At 47.8% G+C, this 27,577-nt stretch overlaps 1 protein-coding gene and 1 non-coding gene across 13 annotated transcripts in view; both read left to right on the forward strand.

Annotated features, from left to right (window-relative positions):
- The first annotated feature begins 384 nt into the window (after positions 1-384).
- The window catches only part of MARK2 (microtubule affinity regulating kinase 2), a 55,055-nt gene continuing 27,862 nt past the window's right edge, over positions 385-27,577 (forward strand). For 3 of the 12 annotated variants that reach the window (XM_043451221.1, XM_043451225.1, XM_043451227.1), the window contains exon 1: positions 395-1,286. In XM_043451221.1, coding sequence (XP_043307156.1) covers positions 1,233-1,286 — 54 coding nt within the window. In that variant the 5' untranslated portion in view covers positions 395-1,232. Of the gene's footprint in view, positions 1,287-24,699; positions 24,867-27,577 lie in introns of those variants that run through there. The other 9 variants (XM_043451214.1, XM_043451217.1, XM_043451215.1 and 6 more) reach the window with 8 other exon arrangements.
- On the forward strand, positions 14,380-14,485 carry LOC122431520. Its single transcript, XR_006266540.1, has one exon. It is a non-coding gene; the product is annotated as a small nucleolar RNA U13 (small nucleolar RNA).

A 27,577-nucleotide genomic window follows, 5' to 3' on the forward strand; every position in this document is an offset into this window, starting at 1 on the left:
AGGGTTGAGGGAATCTCTGAAGCCTTTGGCAGCTGGGAGCCAAGGACGTTTACCTGGTGTTTGCCAGGGACCTTGAGGAGCCCTGTGGATTAGATGTGGGGTACACGGATAGACAAATAAAAGCCAAGATGGACGACAACAGGTGATGAACGGGAGGTAGACAGGTAATAGACTAACGCTGCATCTGACAAGTGACTCACATGTTGATAGATAGGCTGGATGATAAACCAGATGTATTTAAGGAGCTGACTAACAGAGGAACGGACACACAGATAGGAAGTTGCTTTAGAACCAAAGGATGTCAATAGCAGGGCTTAACAGTTTTATTTTCTACTTAGTCAAATAGTAACACGCACACGTGATCTACGCTCCCTGTTCAAGATTTGCAAATACCCGAAAACTGACGGAAAGAAACGAAGAGTCAGACTTTGGGTACCATCCGAGGGAATGACCCGAGGCTCGCCCGATCGCGGGTGTTGCCGGAAATGGCCGACGACCGCCGTTCGCGGCGGGGCGGGATGGGGGCGTGGCCCGCTCCCAGAGCGCGGAGCTGCTTCGGGTGTTTCCGGAAACTGCCGAAAACCAGCTTGAAGGGGGCGGGGAAAGGCCTGTAGGCGTGGCTGGAGTACCCGGAGTCTCTTCGTACATTTCCGTAAACAGAGCCGAAGCTTGGTCTTCGGAATCGAGGAGCCGCGCGCGTCCCCAGGATTACCTTCTTCGGGTGTTTCCGGAATTCACCAGTAGTCGGTGGCTGGGAGGAGAAGGCGCGCCTCCCTCCCGTTTCTAGTCGCTTCGGATGTTTCCGGCTGCTGCCGGCGGAAAGAGCCGAGGACCGGCGGTGGTGGCGGCCATGTTGGGAGCAGCAGGTCCGGCGGCGGCTGCCTGTGTGCCGGGCGCGGAGCAGTGCCGCTGAGGGCAGGGGAGGAGCGAGGCAGGCGGCCGGCTGCGGCGGCAGAGAGTAGGCGGAGCGGCGCGGCCCGGCCGAAAGGCGGCACGGCCCAGCCGGGGGTCGGGGGGGTGCGGTCCGGAGCTGCTCGGAGCCGGCGCGGCCTAGCCCGAGCGGCGCATCCCCGGGCTGGCGTGAACGGCAGCCCGGCCTCCCCGCACCCCCGGCCGGGGCCCATGCGGCGGGTGCTCCTGCTGTGAGAAGCCCCGCCCGGCCGGGCTCCGCGCCTTCCCTTCCCTCCCTTCCTCCACGCTTCTCGGTTTCCCTCCCTTGAGATACCGGCGCCATGTCCAGCGCTCGGACCCCCCTTCCCACGCTGAACGAGAGGGACACCGAGCAGGTAAGGAGCCCTGAGGGCTCCCCACATTCTTTGGCTGGGCCCCTGCACCTTGCAGAGCCTCCTCCCTCTTCAGCTCCCCTCGTGCCCCGGCTGCCATCCCGTAAGCCTCGGCTGCCCTGTCATCTGGCTCCTGGCCCCGTACACCTCCCTTCCGAGTCCTGTCCGGGGACCCACCTCGTCCGGACTCCAAGCTGCACACTTGTCTTTCTGCCGACCACCCCCCCTCCCCCCGGCCCTTCTCCCTTCACCGCCCTCCTGCGCTCTTCCGTGTTACCTCCCCAGCTTCCTCTTCTCTTCCCTTTCTCTCTCAGGGGCCTTTTTGGTCTTCCTCCACCCACGCTGAAAGCAGCCACCTTCCTGCTCCTCGACTAACACCCTGCGATTTGCCCCAGATCGTTGTCCACCTCTTCCTCCATCCCTCTAGCCTGGCTTCCCCTCCGCCCGCACCGGTTCTCCCAGTCCCAGTTATCACCCTCAGGGTCCTTGCCCCGGACTGTGACCTCGATCCTTGTCACCCTGTCAGTTCCCCGGCTTTTTACCCTGCCTCCTCCTGTTCCACATTGTGCTCGCCCTCTTGCTTGCAACCCACCAGCTCCACCCTCATCACCTTTCCAAATCGCTCGCCTACTCTTTGCTCATCACTTTCCCTTCTCTTCTCCAGGAGCTCCCTGGTGCCTCGCGCTGGCATTTGTTGCTTCCGTGTTTCCCCGTGCAGCTGTCATGCGCAGAGTTTTCCCACAGGTTGTCTTTGGGGTTCCAGTCTTCCCTCCCTTCAGAGTACTGAGATCCCTCACGTTCTCTTCCTCTGGGGCTTGTATTTTTAAGTTTTGGTTTGGCCTCCTGTTTGTCACGGCGAGTGTTGTACAAGCCTCCCGGGGCTCTTCCTGCGGAGGGAAAGACTCACTATTTCAGCCCTGCTCCATGAACACCACCTGTTGCGCGGTCCTTTCCCAGGCCTCGCTTCATCCTGGTCCTTCCCTTTCTGTCTTCTTGCACCGCAACACAAGCCAAGCCGTGATGCTTTCCTGTTTCTTCACTCAGGAATCTGTCACTTAGTATCTTCCCCTTTGCTTGTTGCCTTCCCGTTTCTCTGCCCTCACCCCATCTTACTTAGTACCAGTCCTCGTCATCAGGATTGCCTTTCATCTCCATATTCTTCTCCAGCCTTCTTCACATCATGTTTATTTCCCCCACGGATGCCCCCCATCCATCCCCTTGTGATTGGCTAGCCTCTGTGACTCCCCAGAGCAGGAATTTTGCATGCTAGTTTCTTGAGCTGCTGCTCCCTGTCCCCTCATCCTGGCAATCACTGCTATCATTTGTCACCCGAGCCTTAGCCTTTTCTGTGTCATCTCACCTCTCGGCCAAGAGGCGTCCACTTTCCACCCCTCCCCTTTCTTTCACCGTCTCTGGTGTCCCTTGCTGCCTCCTCTGGAGAGTCCCCTTCTTGTCACCTGGTGGAGAACTTTACTAGGCAAAAAAAAAAAAAAAAACTCGAAAAAAGAGCTCTTCACCCATGGGGCTTGCAGTGCTTTTTTGCATTCTTTTCTCTTGTTACATTCATTATGTTTTCCTCTTGTTCCCTTCTTTCTGGCTAGCGCAATAGAACCATTGTTATATTCTCTTGCATATTAATGGCTCTTGCATCTTCACATTAACATCTTAAAAAAAAATCTTCCCTCTTTTCGTTTTTCCAATGTTTTTCTCTTTCGTTAGCCCCTCTGTCATCTGGACAGTCAGAAACTCAAGAGGAGTTCTGGATAAGTTTTTTCTGCAGTGGTTGACCCTTTCATAACCTGTGAATTGACTGACTGTTTCTAGGGGGTGAAACGGGTTGAGAGGGAGAGATGGTTGAGTTCCATTTTATCATTGGATTTGGCATGGGACTGAGGTCTTTAGAAACAGGAGCTTGGTCTCCATCTCAGTCTTGCCCTCAAATGCCAGTGTTTCTTTCCTTCCTGGGAACCACTTTCTCAAGGCCCTCTCTCCTGTTCCATTACTTTTCCCATCACAACCTTTATTTAGCAGGTAAACCCTGCTTAACCAGAGGACTTTCCCAGACTGTTGATTCTGAGCTGGTAGGAGGAGGCTGAGTGACTGACTGGCACCCTCAGGCATCTGGGGCGTGGCGGTGGAGTGCCTACTCTCTCAGCAAGGCCGTGGGGGGCATTGTGTTCAGCAGAGCAGAGTAACTGAGGGCCTCAGTGTGGTTTCTTTGTGTTGTTTACTCAGTGTACATGTATTCTTGCCATGGTCTTTTTCTTGTGATGTGTGCATTGATTTCCTCTCTTCCCCTCAAGCCTCACACACACCTTGAGCATGTTGTAGGAACCTGGTGCTCGCCTCCCACCGATTTTATGATAGCCGGGCTCTGTGCACCTTTTGGGAATGTAAGCTGCTTCCTGATAACTTTGTCCAGAGAACTGGCTGCATGCTTTGTTGTCTTGTTCCAAATTGTGAATTACTCATCCTGTCCCCACTCTGGGTTTAGGGTCCCCTGAGCCACTTCGTCGCTTCTGCTGTTACCCTCAGGGTAGCCCCGCTATGGACTTGCTATTAAGTCTTATCCTGGAAAAGCATAGATTCTGAAAAACCTTACAAGCAGATGTGGTATTTTTTAAAACAAGAAAAAAAAAAAGTAACAACTCTTCGGGTCATAAGGCCAGAGAGGCCTGAAGCACTGGCCTCTTTTGGACTAGATCATGCTGCCAGGTGAGACCAGAGAGCTCTTCTTGGTCGTGTTGTGAGTCTAACTAAAGTGCTTGTGGTAGAAGCCTTAATGTTGCGAGATAAAAAGCAAGGGTTGTGGTTGGGTTGGTTTCTTTCGCCCAAAGGTCCTCTATTACCTTACTTAGATTTAAATTATTTAAATTGGTGTCACTGAAAAACAGGTAAACAGACTCTACTGGTTGTCTTAAAACTCTAGTCTCTTCTCGCTCTTTCTCTCCTCCTTTCTTTAAAACATGTGGCTGATGAGAACCTGTTTCTAGGAGCTCTTTGATCACATCTGAATTAAACACACAGAGACACAGAGATAGAAAATGTTGAAGTGTAAAAATAAACCTGGTGATGCAGACATTGCCTGTTTGCTGTCGACTCTGCTTCTGACCGTGAAAGGAGGAGATAAAAGGAAGTTAAGCCCTGCCGTTATTGTGATTTTTGCGGCACCGGATTGCAGATATGCTTTTTCACAGTCACAGACTCTTCTTTTTGCAGAAGGAGGGTTGTAACCTGGGACTGGTCGTTTGGGGCATTCTTACTTAATCTGTGAGCTGAGCTTTCTGTTCACTTTTCCAAATGGCTCTGTTGGCCTGGAGGCTTGGCAGCGGTGGAAGCAATCAGCAGGATGACTGTTTGTCTTCCAGCCAGCAGCAGCACAAACAGGCAAGGGCAGAGGGGTCCAGCGTGCAGTGTCCACCTGCCCTGGCGAGCGCTCTCTGTAATACCTGGTGGAGGCCTGCATGGCTCCAGGCCTGCCCCATCTCTGGGCCTCAGGAGCCACAAAGGAGGGCTCCTGCGAGAAAGAAGGAGGCTTTCACTGCCAGCCCTGCCTCTGCCCCTCTGCGGTGGGCGAGGGTGGGGGCTTCTGTCGTCCTTTCAGGGAGGCATCGTTTATTCTCTCAGATGATTCTGGGAAGAGGAGTTTGGAAGTCTGGGTGAGAGAGCAAATCTAACTTTCAGGATCCTATAAAGAATCACTGAGCCACTCCAAACACACATAGCTGGCTCATGGCTCCCAGGGTTGATTCTGGCTGAATGTTTCACTGGATAATCTGGTTTTAGTGTTGTCTCGGGGAGAGCTTGGTTCTCTCTCATTTCACTCCCTGTCCTGCAAGCTATGCGGCAAGACCCGTGCTCTGGGTGCGGGCTCTGACCTCTGCCCTTTGACTCTGGCAGGGGCCCTTGGTGGTGCTGCCTTCTGGTTAGAGGTGTGGGTGAATTTCAGACCGTATAGTCTTTACTTTCTGCTTTACCCCTGAAACGAGGGAACAGGCATGGTTAGGGCAAGGACACTAGTAGACCCTGGAGTTCATAGAGTTGCCACACTACAGCCTTCGAACCTGGTAAAGGTAACTACCTAGTAAATTGTAATTATTTCTCTCTAGTCTGTGGACTTCGGGAAACAGCTAAGAAGATGGATACAAGGCAGTCATTGAGATTTGGCCTGCTTCACATTACATGGTAACCGAAGATTGGGCCTGATTTTTTTTTTTTTCCCCCAGCATAAATGTCTTAAACAGAGTTGGTGCTTGTGAGGTAGGGAGAGACTGAGAATTTGTTTTCTGAGAGGTCTGCATGGTTAGAGGTCTTGGGAGTCAAAAACTTCTCAGACTATAGTGCTTCCCCTTTGGACAGAACAACCTAATTCTCAGGGGGCACTTGACCAGGAGGACTAAGCCATGCCTTCATGAACTCTTTCCCACTGAGCACTTAGCCACCTGGCTGGCATTTCTCTTCTCCCAGGAGCTTCCATGATTCTCCTACATATGTATTATGTCGACTTATATGAATATTTTATACCTAAAGTGCAGCTAAGCCTCAGACTTTGTGGCCCATTATCGACAAGCGAGGTGGGGGCTGGGCGCCACCCTTGGCCCCCTGATAGCGTCTCTGCTAAGTGGACCCCCCCAGCAGCACTTTGAAGCCCATTAATGGATTGGGATGAGGTAACCTCAGCAGATGGAAAGGGCGAGGAGGGTGGTCATCCTTCATTCTCTGAGGCTGCCTGATGAGGCTTTCCTGCAGCCAGCCAGGTCCGGCCCCAGCTCCCTCCACTTGGTTAAGCTGTAGACTGACCACTAGGCCTCTTCTTTGAGAGGAGTTCTGGAAAGCCTTTGGTTCTCTCTTCGTCATGGTGATGCTGCCGTTATTTGCCGCTTTCCTGTCAAAGCCAAAATTGAGAGGGATGTGGAAAGGGTGGGTGGAGTTTAAACCTGGTCCTTCCTCCTTCAGGGGAAGTTCAGCAAAATGACAAACCAGATAGGTGGCTGGGTTTCCTTTTCTCCATGGTAGATTCCAGCTTTGTACATTTTGCACTTGAAGCTTGGATTCTCCGGGCTTTCTCCCAGCCTTCATCAAACAGTCATGAGTCACTGGAGTGTTATCTATGCAGGTTCGCCTTCAGTCTCAGCAATGGGAAGAGTGAGCCTTTACAAACCCCGTGGGGGAGGAAGCCACCCATTTCCCACCTGTGGCCTGGGAGGAGGCCTCTGTCCCCACGTTAACTCTGAAAGTTCTCGTCCCTCCCCCGCCGCGGCCCTCTCAGTGCGGGCTATGGAATTTTCTTGCTGTTTTTTTAGACTTTAAGATGGTACCTCTGGTTCTGAAAAAACACCAGGAGGAAATCTGACCCCTCGATTTCCAATTATCAGTCGGAGGAGGAGGAATCCCAGGTCCTTCTCTTGCCCACTAGACCTGCCTCTCCCTTGGGCCGTGTAAATAGGCTAGATCCCTTCATCTGAACGTCTAGAGGGTTTGAAGTTTCCTTGGTCCCGTGGGGAGTTCTTCACTCCTTCCCCCTTACTTCCATTGATTCTTTCTCGTTAGAAAAGGGTGAGTGCTCCCTAAGTCACTTTAGTCGTGTCCTACTCTTTGCGACCCTGTGAACTGGAGCCCGCCGGGCGCCTCTGTCTGGACTTCCCAGTTAAGAATACTGGAGTGGATTATCATGTCCTCTAGGGGATCTTCCCAGTCCAGGGATCAAACCTGAATCTCCTGCATTGGCAGGCGAGTTCTTTACCTCTAGCGCAACCTGGGAAGCCCAGAAAAGGGCAGAACATGTATCAGTATATTTCATCTTGTGCAGCAAACTAGTGATTTTAGGCTTACAGAGTCATAAGAGTCACAAGTAGGTAGGAGGGAAGGTGAGGTGGACCCTTGGCTCGGCGGATCCTGGGGACAGTGGGGGGTGGGGGAGGGGAGGGGTGGGTTCAACGACTGGCTCCAAGCCATGTTTTTCTTTTTAACATAAGGAAGGCGGAGCAGACCTGGGACTTCTCTGTAGAACCAGTCAAGCTGGTTTTGAGCCACCTCGGCCTATTTTCCTCTGTGCTGTTTGGGAAGCTGGTGATTTAAAGATCTGCCTCCTCTGGGCTCTGCTCATTGAGGCATGAGTTTAGCCGATGTCTGTGAACAACCCCCTTCCCTCCCCTGGTCTCTGAGCTGGGCCTCTGCAGTGAGTGGACTTTCTCCACACCTCATGCTGCTTTGTCTTACACACCTTTCACCAGCATCTCAAAGGTACAGCTTCTTTTCTTTGCAGTTCACAGCTTGGCAGAAGGCCCTCCACCTGGCCAGGAGGTCTGTGCTTGGCTCCCGGTCTGTGGATCTAGAAGGGAATCTGGACTTCTGCCTCCTGGCTATTGTGACCTGGCTACTAAATCCAACCAGACCCCAGACCTTTTGGATTGGTGCGTAGGAACTGTCCAAGCCCACTGGAGAAGGAAAAAGGAGAGAGAATAGGTTTTGGTCTTTGGCAGTTCAACAGGTACTTCAGCCATGGGGACCAGTTTGGTTGTCGTTGATGGAGGTACCTGTAGGAAGTGTGGGAGACTTCAGTCACCGTGTGCTGGCATTTCCTGAACACGGTAGGGAATCCGTCTCAGGGAGGAGACAGCAGGATTCTGAGGCCCCTGCGACTGGACTGCTGCTGCTGCAGCAGCAGGGTTGTGTTCTCAGGCTCCCACTAAGCAGAAAGCTCCCAAGCCCGCAGCCTGGTGATTAATGAGTGGAGCTACCTGCAAGCAGCGCTCTCGCTTCTGTCCTTGCTGCTGCTGCCGTGGTGGTCTCGTTGTCTCCTGAGCACCGTGTGACAAGGGTTTGTGGTGGGTGCTGGTGATCCCACATGCAGGGCACCCCCTTTCTCCTCACCTTTAGAGAAGGGTCTGCTGGCTTCCCCTCACCCCCTTGCGTCCCCACCTCCTCTCCACAGATGGCCACGTTTTGACTGTCTCTGCACGTAGCATTGGCAGCATCTGTGGCTTGTTGCTTTGCTTTGGCCACAAAAGTTTGAGGTACTAGTTCTCCAGTCACAGGAAGTGGGGCCCCTTGGGCCCTTTTGGTCTAGTGTAGCATTCTGATTGAGTTGACTTTATGGCAGAGTTGAAAGGGGATCCAGCGCCTTTGGATTTCCAATAAATGGTGTTGCTGTGGTCAGAGTGGGCGCTCCCGCTAGAGTTCCTGAGCTGGAATCTTGGGATAGGCCCCGCTGTGACTTGGGCTTACTCTGTCCCTATGGGGCTGTTTGTTCTTCTGTAAAGAAAAGGGAGTTATAATAGTACTGTCTTAGAGGTGTAGGTGTTGTGAGCATTAAAAGAGTTAATGAATATAAAGCACTTAGAACAGGGCCTGACAGGATGTAACAATTATCAGCATCATTGTTTCAGTTGACCAACTTAGAGAATTTTCTCTGAGCGCCATGCAACTCTAGGTTGCTAGAAGCGAAATACTTTGGATTATCTTTGTGTTGACTAGGGTTCCATAGGTGCTTTTCCTAGGATTTCTGAGTTTAAAGTTTTTATTTTATTAAAAAAAATTTTTTTTATTTTTAATTTTACCAGTCAGCAATCTGAAAGAAAATAGGATGCAGTTGGAGAGATTTAGGAGAAGAAGGGGATGAGAGAGGTTGAGATGGTTGAATGGCACCACCGACTCGATGGACCTGAGTTTGAGCAAGCTCCAGGAGTTGGTGATGGACAGGGAAGCCTGACATGCTGCAGTCCGTGGGGGTCGCAAAAAGTTGGAGCGATTGAACTGACTGACTGGAGAGGTTTATATACTTTTGAAAGCACTTTTTTTAAAGTTCATGTATTGACAAGATACCAGTATCAGGCAGCTTTATTGATTAAAGGAAAAAGAAACACATGGCCCTCTGCCAGCCCATACTTTTGTGTTGTGAATGGTGGTGGTGGTGGGTGTGCACTCTCTTCATTGGCTGGAAGGCCAGATCTTGTCCCTGGAGCCCCGGCTTCTCTGAGTTGCTAGGATCTGGGTGTTAGAGGAGGCCCCACCTAGCGCCAGGATTGGATTTCTTTCCTCAGGTTCCTTTCTTCACGAGCAGTGCTTTGGCAGCAGGAGAAAGCTCGCTGTTTCTCTTAGAGACCACATGGGAGCCTCGCAGCTGGTGATTTTAGGTTCCTTTCCCACTAGCCGAGAGGCCTGCAAGGGCAGGTTCTTGTTACCTTTGTCGGCTTTTCTGAAGTAAGAAGAAAGCCTCCCCTTTGGGAGCCCTGGGAGGGTGACAGCCATTCCTCAGCCGTTCCTGGGCATCTGTGGACTTTGAATCTTGAGCCGAGGTTTTGGTCTCAGTTGGCTCCTGTTGATGTTCCTCGCTTGAGCTTCTAGAGCCTAAATGCCTTATCAGAGCAGCAAGTTGCTTAGTTTTTTCATGTTGCCACTGTGGAGGGGAAGAAAGGTAACAGTGTTGCGGCTGCAGGGCTCATCTCAGAATATTTCTTTCACTGCATTTTCCTCTTCCTTTTGACCCCTCTGCTGACTTGTCTCACTTCCTTTTTTTTTTTTTTTCTGTTTGGTTTCTTTGAACTCTGTTCCTTCCTTATCACTGTCCTTCTCGGGTTTTCATCTCCATGTCCCACTGCCTTACCTGTTTCTATGCCTCTTTTGTGGCCTGGCTCAGAAGGGGAATTTTGATGGTCTGAGATCTCTCTCCTTCATGTGTAGAATCCCAGAACCACCCAGTCCTTTCTTTCTCCTATTCCTCTGATTTGTGTAAAGTTAAGAGCTCCCTGCTTTGGAAAACATTTTCTTTTTTTGTCTCTGGAGCCACTTTGCTCAGTGAAGCCCGACTTGGCGTCCCAGTTTCCCTAGTGACAGATCTAAGCTAGTTCTGGGCAATCAGGAATGCCAAAACTCTAGGCCATGTCTTGGGAGAGATCCGAGGAGGCACTTACTACTTTTGGTAGCACTGTGTTGGTTCTCAAAGTGTAGTCTGGGGACCCTTGTGGTCCCTAAGACTGTTTGGTTCTAAACAAAATGCAAATAACTTTCCTTGTAACCTTGATGCTGTATTTGCTTGTTTCAGCTCTCATTCTCTCACCAGTATACAGTTTTCCAGAGGCTAAGTGATGTTTATTGACGTTATCACTCTTGGCTAATGGAGTATGTGCTGCTTTTTTTTTTTTTTTTCCAATGTGTGCTTCTTTATTTTTGTTTTTCCTAGAATTTTTAAGGTAGTACTTTAAGGTATAAATACGGAAGTTTTTGGTGATGAACTTGATTTGTTCTCATCACTTCTTCTGTGCTCTTACTAGCTTTCTTCAGTATACCTGTTGTAATTTCTGTAAACCTCAATATTGTCCAATAAATAGTTATTTTAAAATCCCAACATTTTCCTGGCACCTTTGAAGAAACACAAGAAGTAAGTACAACTGCCAGCACTTAATTGTAAAAATTTAGGGGAAAACTAATAATTCTTAAAATTATATTTATAACTTACTTTAGCACTTAATTCTGTTTTATTCTAAAATAGAGGAAAATTCATAGTATTTTTCTTATATTTAAGGATAAATTGTTGGCTTAAAAAAGGGAGGTTGGAAGTTTTGCTTTCTCAAACACAGCTGCTAGCTCTATTTACTGCAATTAGAAACGTATCAACAAGTGAAAGGGAGGGATCTACTCTGAAGAAACTTGGCAAAACTGTAAACAAGAAATGAAAAAAAATTTGAAAGAAATGAAATCATAATGAACGGTATCTTCTCATCTTTATAGATGCTAATAATGTAGCTTATTGTGTGTACTTTATTTTTAGTGTTTTCGTGCAGTATTAGGGTGCTGGTTGGCCTTCCGTGGTAGCTCAGACAGTATGGAATCTGCCTGCAGTGCAGGAGACCAGGGTTTGATGCCTGGGTGAGGAACATCCCCTGGAGAAGGAGATGACAGCCCACTCCAGTCTTCTTGCCTGGAGAATTCCATGGACAGGGAAACCTGGCAGGCTCCAGTCCATGGGGTTGCAGAGAGTCAGACATGACTGAGCGACTTAACACTACAACTGCTACTACAAGGGTGCCGGTTAAGTTGCAGCATCATTCAAGAGCAGTCGTCAGAGATTAAAGAGAAAGGAATTAAGTGTTTTAAGTGTACATACCACAGTCTCTTTAAAAGCCAAAACTTGTTCCCGCATTTCCAGCTAGAAATGCCAAAGTCACTGAGGCCTCTTACAGGATGAGTTATTGCTCCTTCCGGAGAAGCCCATCCGTAGCTGAGAGACTAATAAAAAGCTCTGAAGAGCTGACATTCTGAATGCACACTGGATGAAAAGTCAGTAAAGTTCGGGGCAGGGCCACTTCATGTGACTGTGTTGTTGAATTAAAGATTCAGCTGCAAACCTGAAGACTGAGTTAATATCTTATTTATAGAATTTTACTTTCACCTTAGAAATGAGCAGGTATATAGGCATGGCTCAACTTGTATCACCACCATCTACGTGTCAAAAAATATTTTCTCTTCTGGGAATGCTCAGCAACAAAACACAAGTTGTGGTAAATGTGCAAAGGGTTGAATGACTTTTTCGGCTCTCATGGTTTTTCCTGGAGCAACTTTGTTCCCAGTTGCATTGTTGGTACATAAGCAGCGCAGCAGAGAAAACTGCTGGTGGCGTGAATCAGGGTAGGGGCACCAAACTCTGCTGGTGGTCAGTCATGGACTTTTCTCTACCCATTTGTGGTTTAAAAAAAAAAACCAACCCATTGTCACTTAAGAATGTCCTGGATGAAGCACTGAAAATTGTGAGGTTTTTTTGTTAAATCTCAGTCTTCCAGTAAAGATCTCTGATATTCCCAAGTGATGAAATGTAGAGTATCCATGGAGCATTGCTGCTCTTTTTTTTTCTTTTTTTTTGCATTGCTGCTCTTTACCATTGTCCAACTGTCTGGGGAAAATGCTCTTGTGTGGGAGCTGACCCAGCTGAGAGGATCATTTTTACTTGAAATAACAACTGATGGACAAACTATAGTTATTCATACTTCAGTGTTTAGTGAACATCTTCTTGAAATTGAGCAGAGTGAGCCTGTCATCATTGCCAGTGATAAAATTCAAGTTTTCAAGCAAAAATTAGAATTTTGGAAAACTTGCATTTGTCACACTTTTTTTGATGAGATTGGTGGTGAGATTAATGGAGTATGATTTTTTGATATTGTGTGAACTCCCAGTATTTGAAAATTCTGCATAGTCAGTGAAGGAATATTTCCTTGGTTCAGTTCAGTTCAGTTGTTCGTTCCGTCATGTCTGTGCGTCCCCATGGACTGCAGCACACCAGGCCTCCCTGTCTATCTCATCCTCTGTTGTCCCCTTCTCCTCCTGCCTTCAGTCTTTCGCAGCATCAGGGTCTTTCCCAATGAGTCAGCTCTTTGAATCAGGTGGCCAAAATATTGGAGTTTCAACTTCAGCATCAGTCCTTCAAATGAATACTCAGGACTGATTTCCTTTAGGATGGACTGGTTGGATCTCCTTGTCATTTCCTCGGTTATCGGTGGTAAGAGAGCAACTCAAAGTGCAAGGTGACCAATGGATTTTAATGTAAAGGTACACAAAAGATTAATTTGATAAAATCACATATTGCACATTGCAACTACCCTTTAAAAACAACCACTTGTGGAGTTTTGGTCTAGTATCAAAGAAGAAAATCCTCAATATTTGAAAGGCTATTATTAAACTTCATTTTCCAACTACACATCTGTGTGAAATGAGATTTTTGCATCTTTCAGCCAACCTATGGAAACACTAAATGCAGAAGCAGATACAAGAAGTATCTCTTTCATTAAGCTTGATGTTAAAGAGATGTCTTAGAGTATAAAACTGTGCAACTCTTGTTATGAATTTCATTTTGTTTTAGAAATAGTTTCTGCATTTAAAAATGGGTTATTTGTGTAAACAGGTAATGGGGTTTGTTGTTATTTTATTATTTCTTTATTTTTTTTGTTGTTGTTATTTTAAATGAATAAAATACTTTAAAAAATCAGTTTCAGTTTTTAATAAGGTAACTGTTGATAGCTATGACCCACATAAACAAAAGATCTTTGCAGTCCTCCATAAGTTTTTTAAGAATGTGAAGAGTTCTTGAGACCAAAAAGTGAGAAAAACCTTTGTTGTAGACAAAACCTGAGTTGACTGTCCTCCGTCTTGGGCTGGTTATCTGCGATGACTTCACAGGGAGCCCTTGTTTGCAGTTCCCAGCGCCTGTAATCGCGCCTGCCTGGGCCTCAGGGACTTTGACCCCAGTGCACTTATTTCCTTCCTCTGATACATGCAGCATTGGCCCTGTCAGATTCTTTGATTGTTGTTTTATCTGTGGTTTGTTTATTTCCCCCATTTTTTTCTCTTTATTCCCTGATTTTTTTCTTTTTCTCATTTTCCCTTTATTTGTAATCTTTCTCATTTTTTCTTTTTCTATTCTTTGTTAGGTTTTTTGGGTGAGGGGTCTGGCATTGTGTTTTGCTTGCATTATAAAATCAGTTCATCAAGTGGATTTCCTTTGGTCTGTGTGAAGTTGTGGTTTGGAAAATACATTTTTTTCATTAAAATTAAGTAAGTAATGTTTACATGTAATGGGTTTATTAATGTTCTTTTAAATGAATGGAGACATTGATAGGTATGATTCATATAAATAGAATCTTTCGGGAGATTCAGGTTATTTTTAATACTGCAAAGACTTTCTGAAACCAAGAAGTGTAAGAACCACAGTTGTAGACAAAACAAGTTAATTCTTCCTGGCTTTGTTGGGTTTATTTCTTGGTGATTTCATAAAAATTTAAAAAAAATTTTTTTTGCAATTCCCAGAACCTTTTTAGTCCTGACTGGGCTCACGAAGGCACTTGCGGCCTTGGTTTGCTGTCGTTCTAAGAAAGCTGGTTCTCTGTCACCAGAGGGGCTTTGACCAAAGTTGGCTTGTCTCCTCCTATGAATACATAACTTTGACCTTATGAGGGTTTTTAAACAGTTAAATTTTATTTCTTTTAAATTTTGAACTTTGAAGAGTTAACAAAAATAATCCAAAGAGTTTTTATATGTTCTTCACCCAGCTTCCCCTTATGTTAACATCTTATGTAACCATAGAACACGTATCAAAACTGATAATTAGATCCTTTTGTAGTTCATGAGCATGATGATTGGGTGTTCACGCTGTTGCGTGACATGTGCCTCCCTCACAAACCTTGTTACGACATCGGCACATTACCTGTCTGACGTAAAAAAAAAGAAAAAAAGAAAAAAAAAAACTGATAATTAGTCTTGGTATCATACTGTTAACCAGACAACTTCTGATTTCATCAGTTTTCCTGCTGGTGTACTTTTTCTGTCTAGGATCCAGCCCAGAAACCCATATTGCATTTAGTTGTCATGTCTCCATAGTCTCCTCAGTCTTTTCATGTCTTTCATGACATTGACAGGTTTGAAGAATGCAAATACAATATACAATGTTCCTCATTTGTGGTAGTCTGAAATGTTCTCATGGCCTTGTGCTTTGTTTTTTCATTGTAGTCACATATGGGTAACACAAAATTACCCAAAATACATTTTATTAATTTTTAAGTATATAATCCAGTGGCATGAAATCCATTAATAATGTAGCCCCCACCACTATTTGTAGAACTTTTTGGTCATCCCAAACAGAAAGTCTATATCCATAAACAGTAATTCCCCATCTTTCCCTCCCCCAGTCTTTGGTAACCTTTTTTCTACTTTCTCTATGAATTTGTTTGTTCTGAACACTTCATATAGGTAGAGTCGTACAGTATTTGTCTTTTTGTTTCTGCCTCATTTCACTTTGCATAATGTTTTCAGGGTTTCATCCTTGTTGTAGATTTAATAATTGTTTTAAAAGTTAACCTAGATTTTACTATGATGATATGTATTAACTTGATATATTGAAAGATAGTTATTAATACATAGTTGTAATGAGTTCAGTAGTATATTTTAAATGAATTAATAGATTAACATTTTCTCAGTTTAAGTTATAATACAGTAGCTCTGATCAACATCAACAAAAGCTATTTGAGGCCCTTAGTAATAAGAGCATAGAGGGTTTTCCAGGAGTCTGAGAATTGCTGTTGGAGACCAGTAGGGAGTTGACCATCCCTGCCCTTGATTGGCTGGTTACTGACTGTGACCTCATAATGAGCCTTTGTTTTGCAATTCCCAGAGTCCTGGCTGAACTGCAGGAAGGCACTTGCTGCGTTGGTTGCAGTGTATCTAGCTAAGGAAGCTAGACTTTAACCAAGTTTGGCTCATTTCCTCCTTCTAATAGGGGCATTGGCCTTTTTTTTTTTTCTTCCATTAAAAAAATAATTTGGCTTGCTCGGATTTCATTATGACAGTAGTTCGTGTTTTTTTTAAGCTTATATATTGGCTATTGGTCAATTCCAAATTTGAAAACTGCAAAGCTTGCATAGCCTCTATCCTTGAAAAACCTTGGTACCTGTAATAGCTGAAGGCTGGTTGGCTCCAGGCACTCACTAAGGCCAGAACACCCAACAGTCTGTTCTCAGAGTGACTGCAGAGCCCACACACTTGGTTCCTATTTCTTCTGTAATTTAACTCTTTGTTAGCCCTGTTTCTTAGTGAAACTTGCCTGCCAAATCCCATTTTTATGTAAGTGTACTTTGTTTTCTCTTGGAAGAGGTTAAGCGGATTTGTGTGTATGTAACAGCATGTGGACTTTTATCTTTGCTTCATGAATCTTTAAGAGATAACAGTTGCAGTAAATATATTTCTAAACTACTTTATAGTTTTCCACCTTGTTCTTTTGTTTGTAGTCATTCTCTCACTTAACAAAGCACCTCTCACTTTTAAAAGCTTCTCTTAGTACCACTTATAGTAGACCTTTGGGCCTCCTCTGATAGTCACTTGAATCAGCTTTAAGCAAATCTGCTTACGCTCATTTGCTCAGGATCACTTCTCATCAGAATCATTAAAAAAGTTTAATCAAGTGATTACCTTATATCAGTTTGTGTCTACATATAGACTTGTGGGATTATAGCTCTATTTCCCATCACTCAGCAAGTCCCATAATCCTCTGCTTTTTACACAAAGCATATTCTTTTCAGATACACATGTGGCTTTCACTTCAATTCCAAAAGTGAACTTGATGTGCTTTTTTCTCTCTCTTCGGCCCCTGGTCTGCATGGAAGACAGACTTTTGCTTTCAAAGGAGATTTGTTCACTCTGTTAGCTAAGGCAGTGACTCAGTAACGGTGCCTCCTGGATGGCCCTCTAAATACATTACTCTGTTCCAAGTGGTTGGGAAACTCTTAAAGGCAATAGACTGAGTACTTGAATAGTAGACAGTGCCCCCACCCATTCCCACGGAGTGCCGTATGCTCCGAGGCTAGTGTCTTTAGCTGTCGCATCATAATAGCCAGCATTTATTGAGCACATTGTCCCAGACGCTTGTTTAACTAGCTGTTTTACATTCATTAACTCATTTAATCTTTGTGAGATAGTAGATCTTATTATTTCCCCCACTTTGCAGATGAGGAAACAGAGGCCCAGAAATGTTGAGTAACTCTGTTTAAGGTAACAGACTCATGTAGTCCAGAGTGTTGGTGTTAGAACAAGACTTTCCTGACCACGAAGAGCACTTTGGCTCTGGCTTCAGTTGTGTCCAGGCAGTAGAAGATAGATACCTTAGGACTAGCTCCCAGTCAGTGTGGGGCACAACTTGCCCCCCAGGCCGGCTTCAGAGCCCCACGTGGTCTCTGCCCCACGTTTTCTCTCTGCCCTCTGTGGCCTGTTGAGAAGGCGGCGTGGTGTGGAGATGCAGCTCTCTGCGTTTATCTCCCTTGTCTTAACAGCGTATGGGAGACTTTTTTTTAACTTTACTATTTAATCCTGGCTTCCGATTTTCCTGTTCATCTCTTCTCATCTCCTGGAATTGAACCTCTAGAAAAACTGGAGTCTTAAGACCTTAAATTGATAACCAGCAAGTAAGTAGCCTAGGACAGTTCGGAAGATTTGCCTGTCCTGCTGGGTAGCACCTCACTCCCGCCTGCCCCCCCGCCCCCCCCCCCACCAAAAAAACTTTTGTTTGTGGCCCTTAACTATGTTTTATCCTTATGAAACTAATATTTTCTTTTTACATGCCATTATGTACCAGTTTCACACACAAGAGACCCAGAGCTGCTTGCATTTGGCCTTGACTGCCAAGGACACTGAACACAGTAGCTGGTAGTGCCAGGACCCTGTGTGTGGGGGACTTGTCAGTTCAGTCCTGGGAGCTGAGCTCTGGCCATCCTGCTGTGGCTCTTTATCCCATTGCTTGGGTAATATGCCACTACTTCCTGTTTGCCTTTGTCGGTCTTTTGGTCTTTTGATCACTTCTCTCTCCTGAAACTCTGCCTGTGGTCCTCCTAGATTTTAGGAGTTGTTTCTCAGTGAGAGTGAATCTCTGGAATTTCAGTTAACTTGAGTTTGTAAGTTTATGGTATGATTTACTTGCATGTCATTCCTGGTATGATAGTGCCTTTTCTTTTATCCTGTTAAAGATTTTGATTTTATTAACTAAATTCTGAAATTTTGAGCTGATTTTTTTTAAGATCCCATCGTGGGGCAAGGATAAAGGGGTGGACTGCTGCCCTTGATTCAAGCATCACACTTCCCCACTTGCACCCCTCTTGCTGCCCGTAGTAGAAAAAAAGTTCAGTTGTGTGATTGTATTTGTGTTCAAACTTGTTTCACTTTTCTAAGATCATGGTTATGTGCCGTTTCTACGGTATTTTAGAATCCATCCTCTTGTTACAGTGGAAAAGCCACGGACCATGTGAATTATGTTAAGAAGCGCAGCCTGTTAGATTTTCTGAGCGGTTCCCCCCCGCCCCTCTTCCTGCCGCCAGCACATTTTTATCTGTCCTCAGAGATACACCTGTTCACACACAGGTGTTCGGTAGCGATGCAGGCCACTGCTTCCTTGGAGAGCGCATGGCGGTGTTCTCGCTAATGAAAAGGCTGTCATAATGGGTTAGGTCCTTAGGGGCTCTGCCCTTCTGTACTTGTATTCCCAGGGAGAAGAATCTCTCCCTTAATTACCGCATCATGCTGGGCAGAGAGGTGTGGCTGCTAATTGATTAGATGACCGTCCTTTGCTTTGGTGTGGGACTGTTGGTGGTTTTGTTTTTAAATAAAATAGATTTGAGTCAATTAAGTGTATTTTGAAGAGATGAATATTTCCTGTTGTCAACCTCCTGTCTTTAGTGCCATCCTTATTCTTTAGCTTGGTCATGAGACGTGCTGAATGGACTTTGCTGGCATTTTGCTGCTGGTGGAAACAGCATCTTTTCCTCTCCTGTCCCTCTGGCGTGCTCCCTTTTTGTTTGGTAGCATCAGAATCCTTTATTTGGTTCAGTTTTCATTCCCTCCTTCTGTCTTGGAGTGGTTGAACCCTGTTCTGAAATATATTTTTTAAGATAGTTTTTAAAAGCAAACACCCTGCCTTGAAACCTCAGAAGCTGCTTGTGAAACAGCCGATAGGGCAGGCTGCCAAATCTATAGTTAAAACCGATCCCTTAATGACAAAATGTCAGACATTGATGTTAAACCTTCATTATGATTGTGGTGTGAGGATTTTTCTTGTTAATAAATGTTTAGGTGCTGAACTCCCAGTTTCACATTTGGAATGCTTTCTGTTATAAAATTCTGCATAGTAAACCATCCCAAAAGAATCTCCTGGGCTAATCTATCTGCTATAGGGAAGATTTTCAGCAAGCCAATCCCCATTCTCCTTCACCTACCTGTTTATTTTTTTAATTTTGGGAAATGATTTTCTTTTGAGTGGTGTGGACCAAGTCTCACTAGCTTTATCATTTTTAAGATAGAACTATATATAAAATATGTAAACAACAAGGACCTAATGTATCGCAAAGGGAACAGTGTAACTGTATTCAGTATCTTGTAATAACCTATAATAGACAAGAATATGAAAAAGAATACATACATGTTTGTGTATACACACACGTATTTAACTGAATCACTTTCCTGTACACCAGAAATATCGTAAGTCAACTAAACTTCAGTTTTTGTTTTTTTCTTCAATTTATTTTAATTGGAGGATAATTACCTTACAATATTGTGGTGCTTTTTGCCGAACATCGACATGAATCAGCCACAGGTGCACCTGTGTCCCCCTATCCTGACCCCCTTCCCACCTCCCTCCCCTCAACTTCAGTTTAACCAAAAAAAAAACAAACAACTAGCTTCAGAATTATTTTTATCCCAACAGAGGAGGACTGGGGCCTTAATCTTTATTCCCACCCTGAATTAACTGAATTAACTTTGTTTTTTGTTTGTTTCATTTTTAAGATGATATAGAATCTTCTGTTTGTCCAGGGAATTTCTAAGTACTTTCAGGAGTGAGTATTCATTCCTTCTTAGAACCTTCCAGAAGAATTCTGATGCTGCTGGTAGCCTGCTGATTAAGAATACAATTTAAAAACTGATATTAGGGGTACTCTTCCTGCCCCCTTCTGATGCCTATGTCAGAAGCTTTCTCTATCTCCTTTATACTTTAATAAAACTTTATTTAAAAAAAAAAAACTGATATTAGTGTACAGCAAGCTATAACACTGATTGAATGAATTGATGAGGGAGACCAGGCTTGACAACCAATAATTGGGAGAGAAAAGGATAAATATGTTAACGTGCCTCCACAGTCGCAGCTGGCACTGAGATTCAGGGCTCTGGATACAGAGCTTCAGGATGTCCTTCCACTCTTTCACCAAGAGCACCCTATTCTGTTCTAATGCCAGGGGCATTTTTTGACTTGATTCGCATGACCTTAGCCCTGAACAACTTTTTTAACTTTGTGCTTAAGCCTTTCCTGTATCATCTTTGCTTGTATATTGGGCCTGTCTCTGGTTTCTAGATGGGAATGAGACAAGGAAGACTGAATGACTGATTGATCGGTGCATCTCCCTGAGTTGATTTCCTCTTAATCAGCATCTCACAGCTCTCATCACAGCCCACTCCGTGGACAGGCGCCCCCATTCCTTGACGTCTCAGGGTTTAGATAGATTCTAGCAGAACTCATGGTCCTAGCTAGAAGTGGGACCTGGGGATCTCTAAATCTCTCTGAAAAAAACAAAGTCCTGACTTTAGTTGCTCTATGTTCTTGCTACCAGAGGGGGCTTCCCTGGTGGCTCAGTGGTAAAGAATCTGCCTGCAATGCGGGAGAGGCAGGTTCAATCCCTGGGTCAGGGAAGATCCCCTGGAGAAGGAAATGGCCACCCACTCCAGTATTTTTGCCTGGAAAATCCCATGGACAGAGGAGCCTGGTGGGCTACAGTCCACGTGGTTGCAAAGAGTTGGACACAACTTGGTGATTAAACAAGAAGCTTCTAGTAAATTGGAGGGCATGGGCAGACTGTAACTCTAGTTCCTGGATTTGCTCCTGTGTTAGGTAGTATGATTTGTGCTTCTGTCTCCTATTAGATAGGCAGCTTTATTGAAGGCTGGGCTGTATTTTATCCTTCTCCGCATCCCTTTCTTCCCTGGAGTCTTATTAGAGTGCTTTGCACGTGATCGTCTCTCAATGAATTACTTGTGAAATAAAAAAAAGAAAAGTTACAACATGGGTAGTATTCTTCACTTACACCACCCTTGGGAAAGTGTGTCCGTATTGATTTGTGAATCAGACATCTATTCAGTTTTTGACCATGTAAGTCACAGGTCTTAATAGGTTCAATAATGACGAAAAAGAACAACTTTTCCAGGATGAGAGGATAAGGAGGGTGTTTTCCCCTATCACTGGATTGTTTTAAGAACCCAGAGAGGAAACCACAGGAGGGTGTGCACTGCTGAGGAAGCCCTGTGTGGCTTCCTGAAGTAGGGAGCAGAGCCGAAAAGAAGCCCTCCCGGCTCAGCTGAGTTCTGTTCTTGCCCCGGACACACAGCATCTCAGGCTGCGTTGTTGTCTCTGGTTATAAACTGGCCTCATCTTCCCCGCTTTTGCGATGGGTGAGCAGAGGGACACTGTTGGGAGTTTAGTCCAGAGGTGGAGAGGTCATGGGGTCTGTATCAGAAGACTGGAGTTATTTTTAGTGGGAGAGCCGCTCAGGAGCAGGGCACCGGAAGAACTGACTTCACACCACCTCAGCACTTGGTGGTGATGCCGACCCAGATTCTTCTGTGAGCGTCTTGGGGGAGACCAGTTCCTTTTCTGAATTGACCAAGACCTGTGAGGTCAGGGACTGCATTTCCCGGGACTGTTGCCGGTAGGGCAAGAATGAGATGGCCATTTTCTCCTTTCTTCTTGATTCCTTGGTCTTTGTGACTCAGGGTGTGAGAGCTTTCACTGATGGTTGTGGCTCCGGGTTTTGAAGCAGTGCAGAAGAGGCCATCTGTGTAGGGTGGTGGGAAAAGGACCTGTTGGACTAGTCTGCTTGGACCCGCCTTCCCCTCCCCCCACTCTGGGCAGGGAGGGTGAAACTGCTGCTTGCTGGCTTTGCCAAATGGGTTTCTCCTCGTGGATGGGCTGCCATGGCGGGCAGGCGGGCAGCTTCCCACCCAGGAGCCCCCCAAGGAGCTGGGCTGCTAGGGAGTCATGCTGAGAGGGGCGGGGGCGGGCAGGTGCTGGGCACTGGATGTGCCACCTGCGCTGCCAGGGGCTCGCCTACTCGGAGCTGCTGAGGCTGAGGCTGCAGAGCCCTCGGGCCTGCTGAGAGGACCTCGTACCTCATACCTTGTGGCCACATTCGTGGTGTGCAGAGAGGCTGGGAGTGGTGAGGAGCTGGTAAATTGTGGGTAAATGAAGTCTCGAGAGGAAGAGGATTCTGGCCTAGGGCGCACTGAGTTCAGGGTTGCAGTGTTTGGAAGTCCAGAGTTGTCACCTAGCTTAACTTGAATTTTCACAGCCCTAGGAGGAAGAGGTTTTCCAATATGTGAGCCTCGTGTCCTAGACATGTTAGGTGAGGGTTAGTTATGGAGCCAGACTTTTAGGCAGATTGACGCAATGTAAGACAGGGTCAGGATGTGGTCTTCGGAACGTGCAGGCCGTGCCCACTTCCTGCTGGAAGGCTTGTGAGCACAGAGACACTGAGAGCCCTCACATCCACCGAGGACAGACCCTCCGAGCTCACCGCCAGCCCCTCGTGCAAGTGGGGCAACAGGTCCCAGGAGGGTGAACAACTGGCTCAAGCGATACAACCTGTTTGGGTGGTGCTGGATCTAGACTCGCTCTCTGCTGGGGACTTGGAGCTGTACCTCCATTGCTTCACTGCAGAAGCCGTCCTCTTGCTCAGCAGGCCTGTGCAGGGGCTCCCCGCAGCCCTCAGAGCAGAGGGGAGGTCGGGAAAGGACAGGTGGAAGGGCAGTCGGCCTCAGCTCCACACACTGGCCACGAGCTCTGAAATCCTGCCAGAGACTGCGTCTGTAGAGGCACCAGAAGGCCCTGGAGAATGGATTGAAAGCCACGGGCGCCAGCTCTCTAGCCCTGGCCTAGGTTGAAGAAGTCACGTGGAGCAGAGATGTACTAAGAGCTGTTGGGTAAAGAGTCACTCTGAAAAAGGCAGGAAGACCCTGACCCTGGCTTTCTCTCATGAGTTAGAAAAGTGTTTCTTGAAATCATGTGAGGTGCTGGGTATTGAGGACACAGGGCTGACTGCAGCCCGGGAACTTCCCTTAGGCCGCGCCTAGCCTTGCCCCGGAGAAGGCAGTGGCACCCACCCCAGAACTCTTGCCTGGAAAATCCCATGGATGGAGGAGCCTGGTAGGCTGCAGTCCATGGGGTCGCGAAGAGTCGGGCACGACTGAGCGACTTCACTTTCACTTTTCACTTTCATGCATTGGAGAAGGAAATGGCAACCCACTCCAGTGTTCTTGCCTGGAGAATCCCAGGGACGGGGGAGCCTGGTGGGCTGCCGTCAATGGGGTCGCACAGAGTTGGACATGACTGAGGTGACTTAGCAGCAGCAGCAGCAGTCTTGCACAGTGGTGAACAAGACAGCCACCTAGAGTTCCTCAGGAGCCAGGTCCTGGTGCCGGAAGGCTGCTGTCCTCAGGACGCCTGCAGTGACGGGTCAGGACCCTGTGAGGGCAGGGAAAACCTCCCGGGGGGTGCGATGTCTGAGCTGAGGCTGACCAGGAAGGAGAATGGGAGTGGAGGATACAGGCAGTGTTCCAGGCAGTAGGAGGTGGCGGCAAAGGCTGGAGGTCTGGGAGGACAGGAGGAGGCAGGAGGAGCCCAGAGTGAGACTCCAGGAAGGGACAAGGGCAGGGAAAGGGAGCCAGCCCGATGCAGGGAAAACCCGGAAACTGTGGATCTGAAGACCAGTGTTACCTACATATGCACTTACCACACGCGTGTGTACATACATCTGTGTATGTGTAAGCGGAGCTGTGACTAGGAAGCCGCATAATGAAGTTCCCAGTGCTGGGTGTCCTGCAGCGATGACTGTTGGTGTCCCCCCGCTTGCAGAGTTGAAGAGGGACTGGTTTTTCTACACGCAGGTGTGGGTGGGGGGTAGGCCGTCCAAGGTTTCAGTCCTGGCAGGTGGGACTGGTTTCAGCTTTGGGGCCGGGCTGGCTCAGGACACTGGGGGGTTTCTTCGGGCTCAGGGGTCAGGCCCCATTTCCCTCTTCTGGGGCGGGGGGTAGTGACTCACGGGTCATCGCTGCCACCGGGTGGGGTGGTGGGTTCTGCAGGCTTTTCAGAGGCAACCTGTGGTGGCCGAGGGTAGTGGCTGATGAGAAAGAGGAAGTACCTGGCGGCCATTTCTCCTGCCACTCCTGACAGGTGTTTCTGTCGCCCCTGTGTGGCAGCCTTGGGCGCTGCTCCCGCCACAGGAGCATTTCCTGTCCGTGAGAGGGGCCGTCCTCTGTGGCGGAGGCTCTCCCCCCTCCAGCCCGGTCCGTGAGAAGCCCCGCTCCCTCCTGTCCTTGACAGTCGGGCACAGGCACTTCTGTGGTGGGCCTTAACTTTCAGGGTCGTGAAGATGACTGTGCTGCAAACTAGAGTTCAGGGCACAGCCGGCAAAGTGTGTGAAAGCCGGCCTAAGGTTAACGTGGACACCGTCTGCCTCCAAAAGGTGTATCTGGGCAGCGTTTCACTTGCCGGCATGGTAGCCGTGGCCGTGGCCTTGCAGGCAGCTGAGCTGTCTGCTCTCCTACCAGGGAGCAAGTTTCGTTCCCATGCTAGTCCGGCTTTTACTGTTTCCCCTCCTGCCTTTCCCCAGAGACCATAAACCTGCCTACCTCCTGTTATGTTCTAGTTCTGATAGGAGTACCATTCAGAGTTCCTGGCAGGAGACCAGCCCACTTCTCCCCGGGTTGGTCTCCTCTCCTCTTCCCAGCGTGTTGGATGTGTTCGCTCCCCAGAGTTCTCTTATGCAGCTGGCTGGCCCCATAGTGCCCAGAGATTGGAGCGCTCCAGCAGCGGGAGCCCAGCTGCTTCCCTCCCCGGTTTTAGGGGCTGGGCTTGAAAACAGAGACTCATAATCTCCCTTCCTCCTCCTCCCCCTGCTCCTCCCCACCACACACCAGGCAGACTGGAGTGACCGGCTCGGGGGCGCAGAGCAGGGCTCAGCCCGCCTCACCGCACTGCATGGCGTGACGGCAGCAATCTGGAGGAAGATTAATGGACGCGTGAGTGTGTGAGCTCTGGGGCACGTCACCGTCTCAGACTGGCCCTTGGTGGCAGGTGTGGACTCATTCTGGTGTTAGGGAGACCAGGGCTCCTTCGGGGAGATGATGACCCAACCAGGTGTGTGTCTGCCAAGGCCGCCACCCTTTCTCGTGCGTGGGGAAGTGGAAAATGCTTCTACATACCCCTGCTCTCCAGAAGAGCTAGGTGGGTGGTTTGGAGAGTTTATTCTTGGAATCCCTTGCAGCGCAATATCCCTTCCCTTAGCCATGTTCTTTGGCTCCTAATCTGGACTTACTACCTTCACTTCTCATAGGGTGAGACCATGGGTGGAAGGTTAGTGAAGGAGTCACTGCTATTTTGCTAGAAAGAGGAGGTGGGGGAGGGAGCCCAGGTTGCCAGCAGGTGTTTTGTGTCCCTCTCTGGCTGGCTAGAGAAGGGTGCCACCCTAGCTCACTTCTGCCGACCTCTTCGGACAGCCAGGGGAGCACCCAAATGGAGAACATCCTCTTGCTGCTGAGGCCTGAGTGCCTAAGGCAGAGAGCAGATGGTAGCCGCCCAGGCCTGCTAAGAGGGGAAGATTGGTTATTTCGGGGCTGTGACAAGCAGCTTCGTAGGCAAGCACCAGCCAGGGGCCAGTTTCTGCAGTAACCCTGTGGAGAGCCCGGACGGCCGGGAGCTGCGGGGCCACAGGCGCAGGGGCTGACGCCGTCCCTTCCCGTGTCTGGTGGCTAGTGATGTCGTTGTGAAGGTAACCCCCTGGTCAGAGAGGTCAGCCCTGACACCCTGCCGCCTGAGCCCCTCTGCCCTGGAGTTAGTTATACCTAATTGGTCTCCCAGTTCCAGCTTTGATTCGGTCATAGGAAGTTCTGTGTTGGTAGTTTGACTTCTGATTGGGCGTTTAGGCGTCTGAGAACTGAGTGCTTTCTTGATGCAGAAGTACCCTGGAAACCCCTTTCTTAAGCCCCACGCTACATATATCTTGGTGAGACAGAAAGCCTTTGCTTGGACATTAATTTGGGGCTTTTAATGGGGTCTTCTGTTGCTCATCCCTCTAATCTCCCTGACTGCCCTGCGGTCCAGAAAGCCAAACCTTTTATACAAAGAACTTGGGGAAAATGGAGCAATGCCTCAAGGTCACTGGATCATAAGTGGTATTTGGCATAGTGAGCCGGTTTGGTGTTTGGTGAGAGATTTATGCTTTTTATTTGAGCAAAAGATTTCTTGGCGGGAGGCCCCTATGCTGTGTTCCTAGTGCTTGCCCTGTGTACAGGGTTTGCCCCCTTTCCTCCCCGACAGGTCATTTTAATCCTCTTGCCCATAAACAAGTGCAGCGGAAGGTGTCAGGCCAGCTCACATGACCTTGGTTATCTCTTCATGGGGTAGCCGGCATCAGCTTTGGATACCGCAGTCACTTGACGTGGTAGAGCTGTCAGGGTCAAGAGGTGGAGATGCCAGGAGGAAGCCTGGGTCCTCCAGGAACGGGGAGCAGGAGTGCCTGTGATTCCTTAGGACCAGGTAGGAGAAGTCAGCTCTCGTGGCACAGGAATGCAAAAAGCATAGCCAGACCGTTTCATTCTGTCTTGCCTTTCTCATCCCCGGATTCCTACTTCTGGTATCTCATTTCTCTTTCCCCTGTTTCTCAGATCATGTCTGCAGGGGCCCAGGACATGCAGCTGCGTCAGGAAACTGCCCCTGAGGCAGACACATGCCAGCTCGTAAGATACAGAACCCACCACTGAGAATCCCATCTTCCCAAACAGTGCTCCCGTTCTGTTGTGTGAAGCACAGCTGGTGGTGGGAGCCTGACTGCCACAGACCAGCGCCGCTCAGGAGCTGGGTGTGTGGCTAGGTTTTCACCCCCACGTTCACCCCCAGGGCCGCTGCTCTGAGTTTCCGTGTTTCACCACGGAAGAGGCGGGGCTCTCGGTCCGCAACAGTCAGGGGCTCTAGCCACACTGTGTGAGTGTGTGTGTGCGCTTGTTAAATACTAGTCACATTTCCCATTGTGACTGTTAATTTGTAACATTTCCAGTTCCATATACCTAGAAAATCTTGGCAAGATTGTTGACATTGTGTATTTCAAAGCTGTGGTGTACACTCTGGGTTTTCCTAGGGTTGGATGTGTGTGTGTTTCAAGTGCTTTTGATCGGGGCAAGTGGAGTGGCCTTTTATGGAAGGGATAAAACAGTTGAGCTACTTGGAGCCCTTTCTGGCTCTGCCAGAAAGCCACGTCCAAGTCCGAGCTGTGCAAACAGATGACCAGAACTTGGGTCTTTGACTCCAGTGCTCTCCTAGGCCAGTTTAAAAGATCCGTCTCTCTCTCTCTCTCTTTTTTTTTTTTTTGGAAAATAGAGAATTTGTGGTAAGCATTGGGTAAAAAGTTAAAGCCAAAAGCCATGTCTTTTTCTGGCAACCTGCAGACTAAGTTAGGAAAGCATGTGGAATTACAGTAATAATAGCTAGCATGTCACGAGCATTTAGTATATGCCAGGAATTGTTCTAAGTGTTTTGGATGGTGTTGGATGATTCTGACTTTAGCCCTTCGTCTTCTCTTGGTGGAAGCCCCTTTATTCCTGTGGGTTCTTTGTCCTTGTCCTGGGGGTGGCGTGGACCAGACAGAACAACAGACTGGGGAGCAATGGCCTCCTGCAACCAGGCATGTTTTTTCTAACCGGAGGTACCCCTGCAAGGGGGTGAAGAGGGGCGGGTT

Source organism: Cervus canadensis, chromosome 29 (genome assembly GCF_019320065.1).
Source record: "Cervus canadensis isolate Bull #8, Minnesota chromosome 29, ASM1932006v1, whole genome shotgun sequence".
Taxonomy (NCBI): domain Eukaryota; kingdom Metazoa; phylum Chordata; class Mammalia; order Artiodactyla; family Cervidae; genus Cervus; species Cervus canadensis.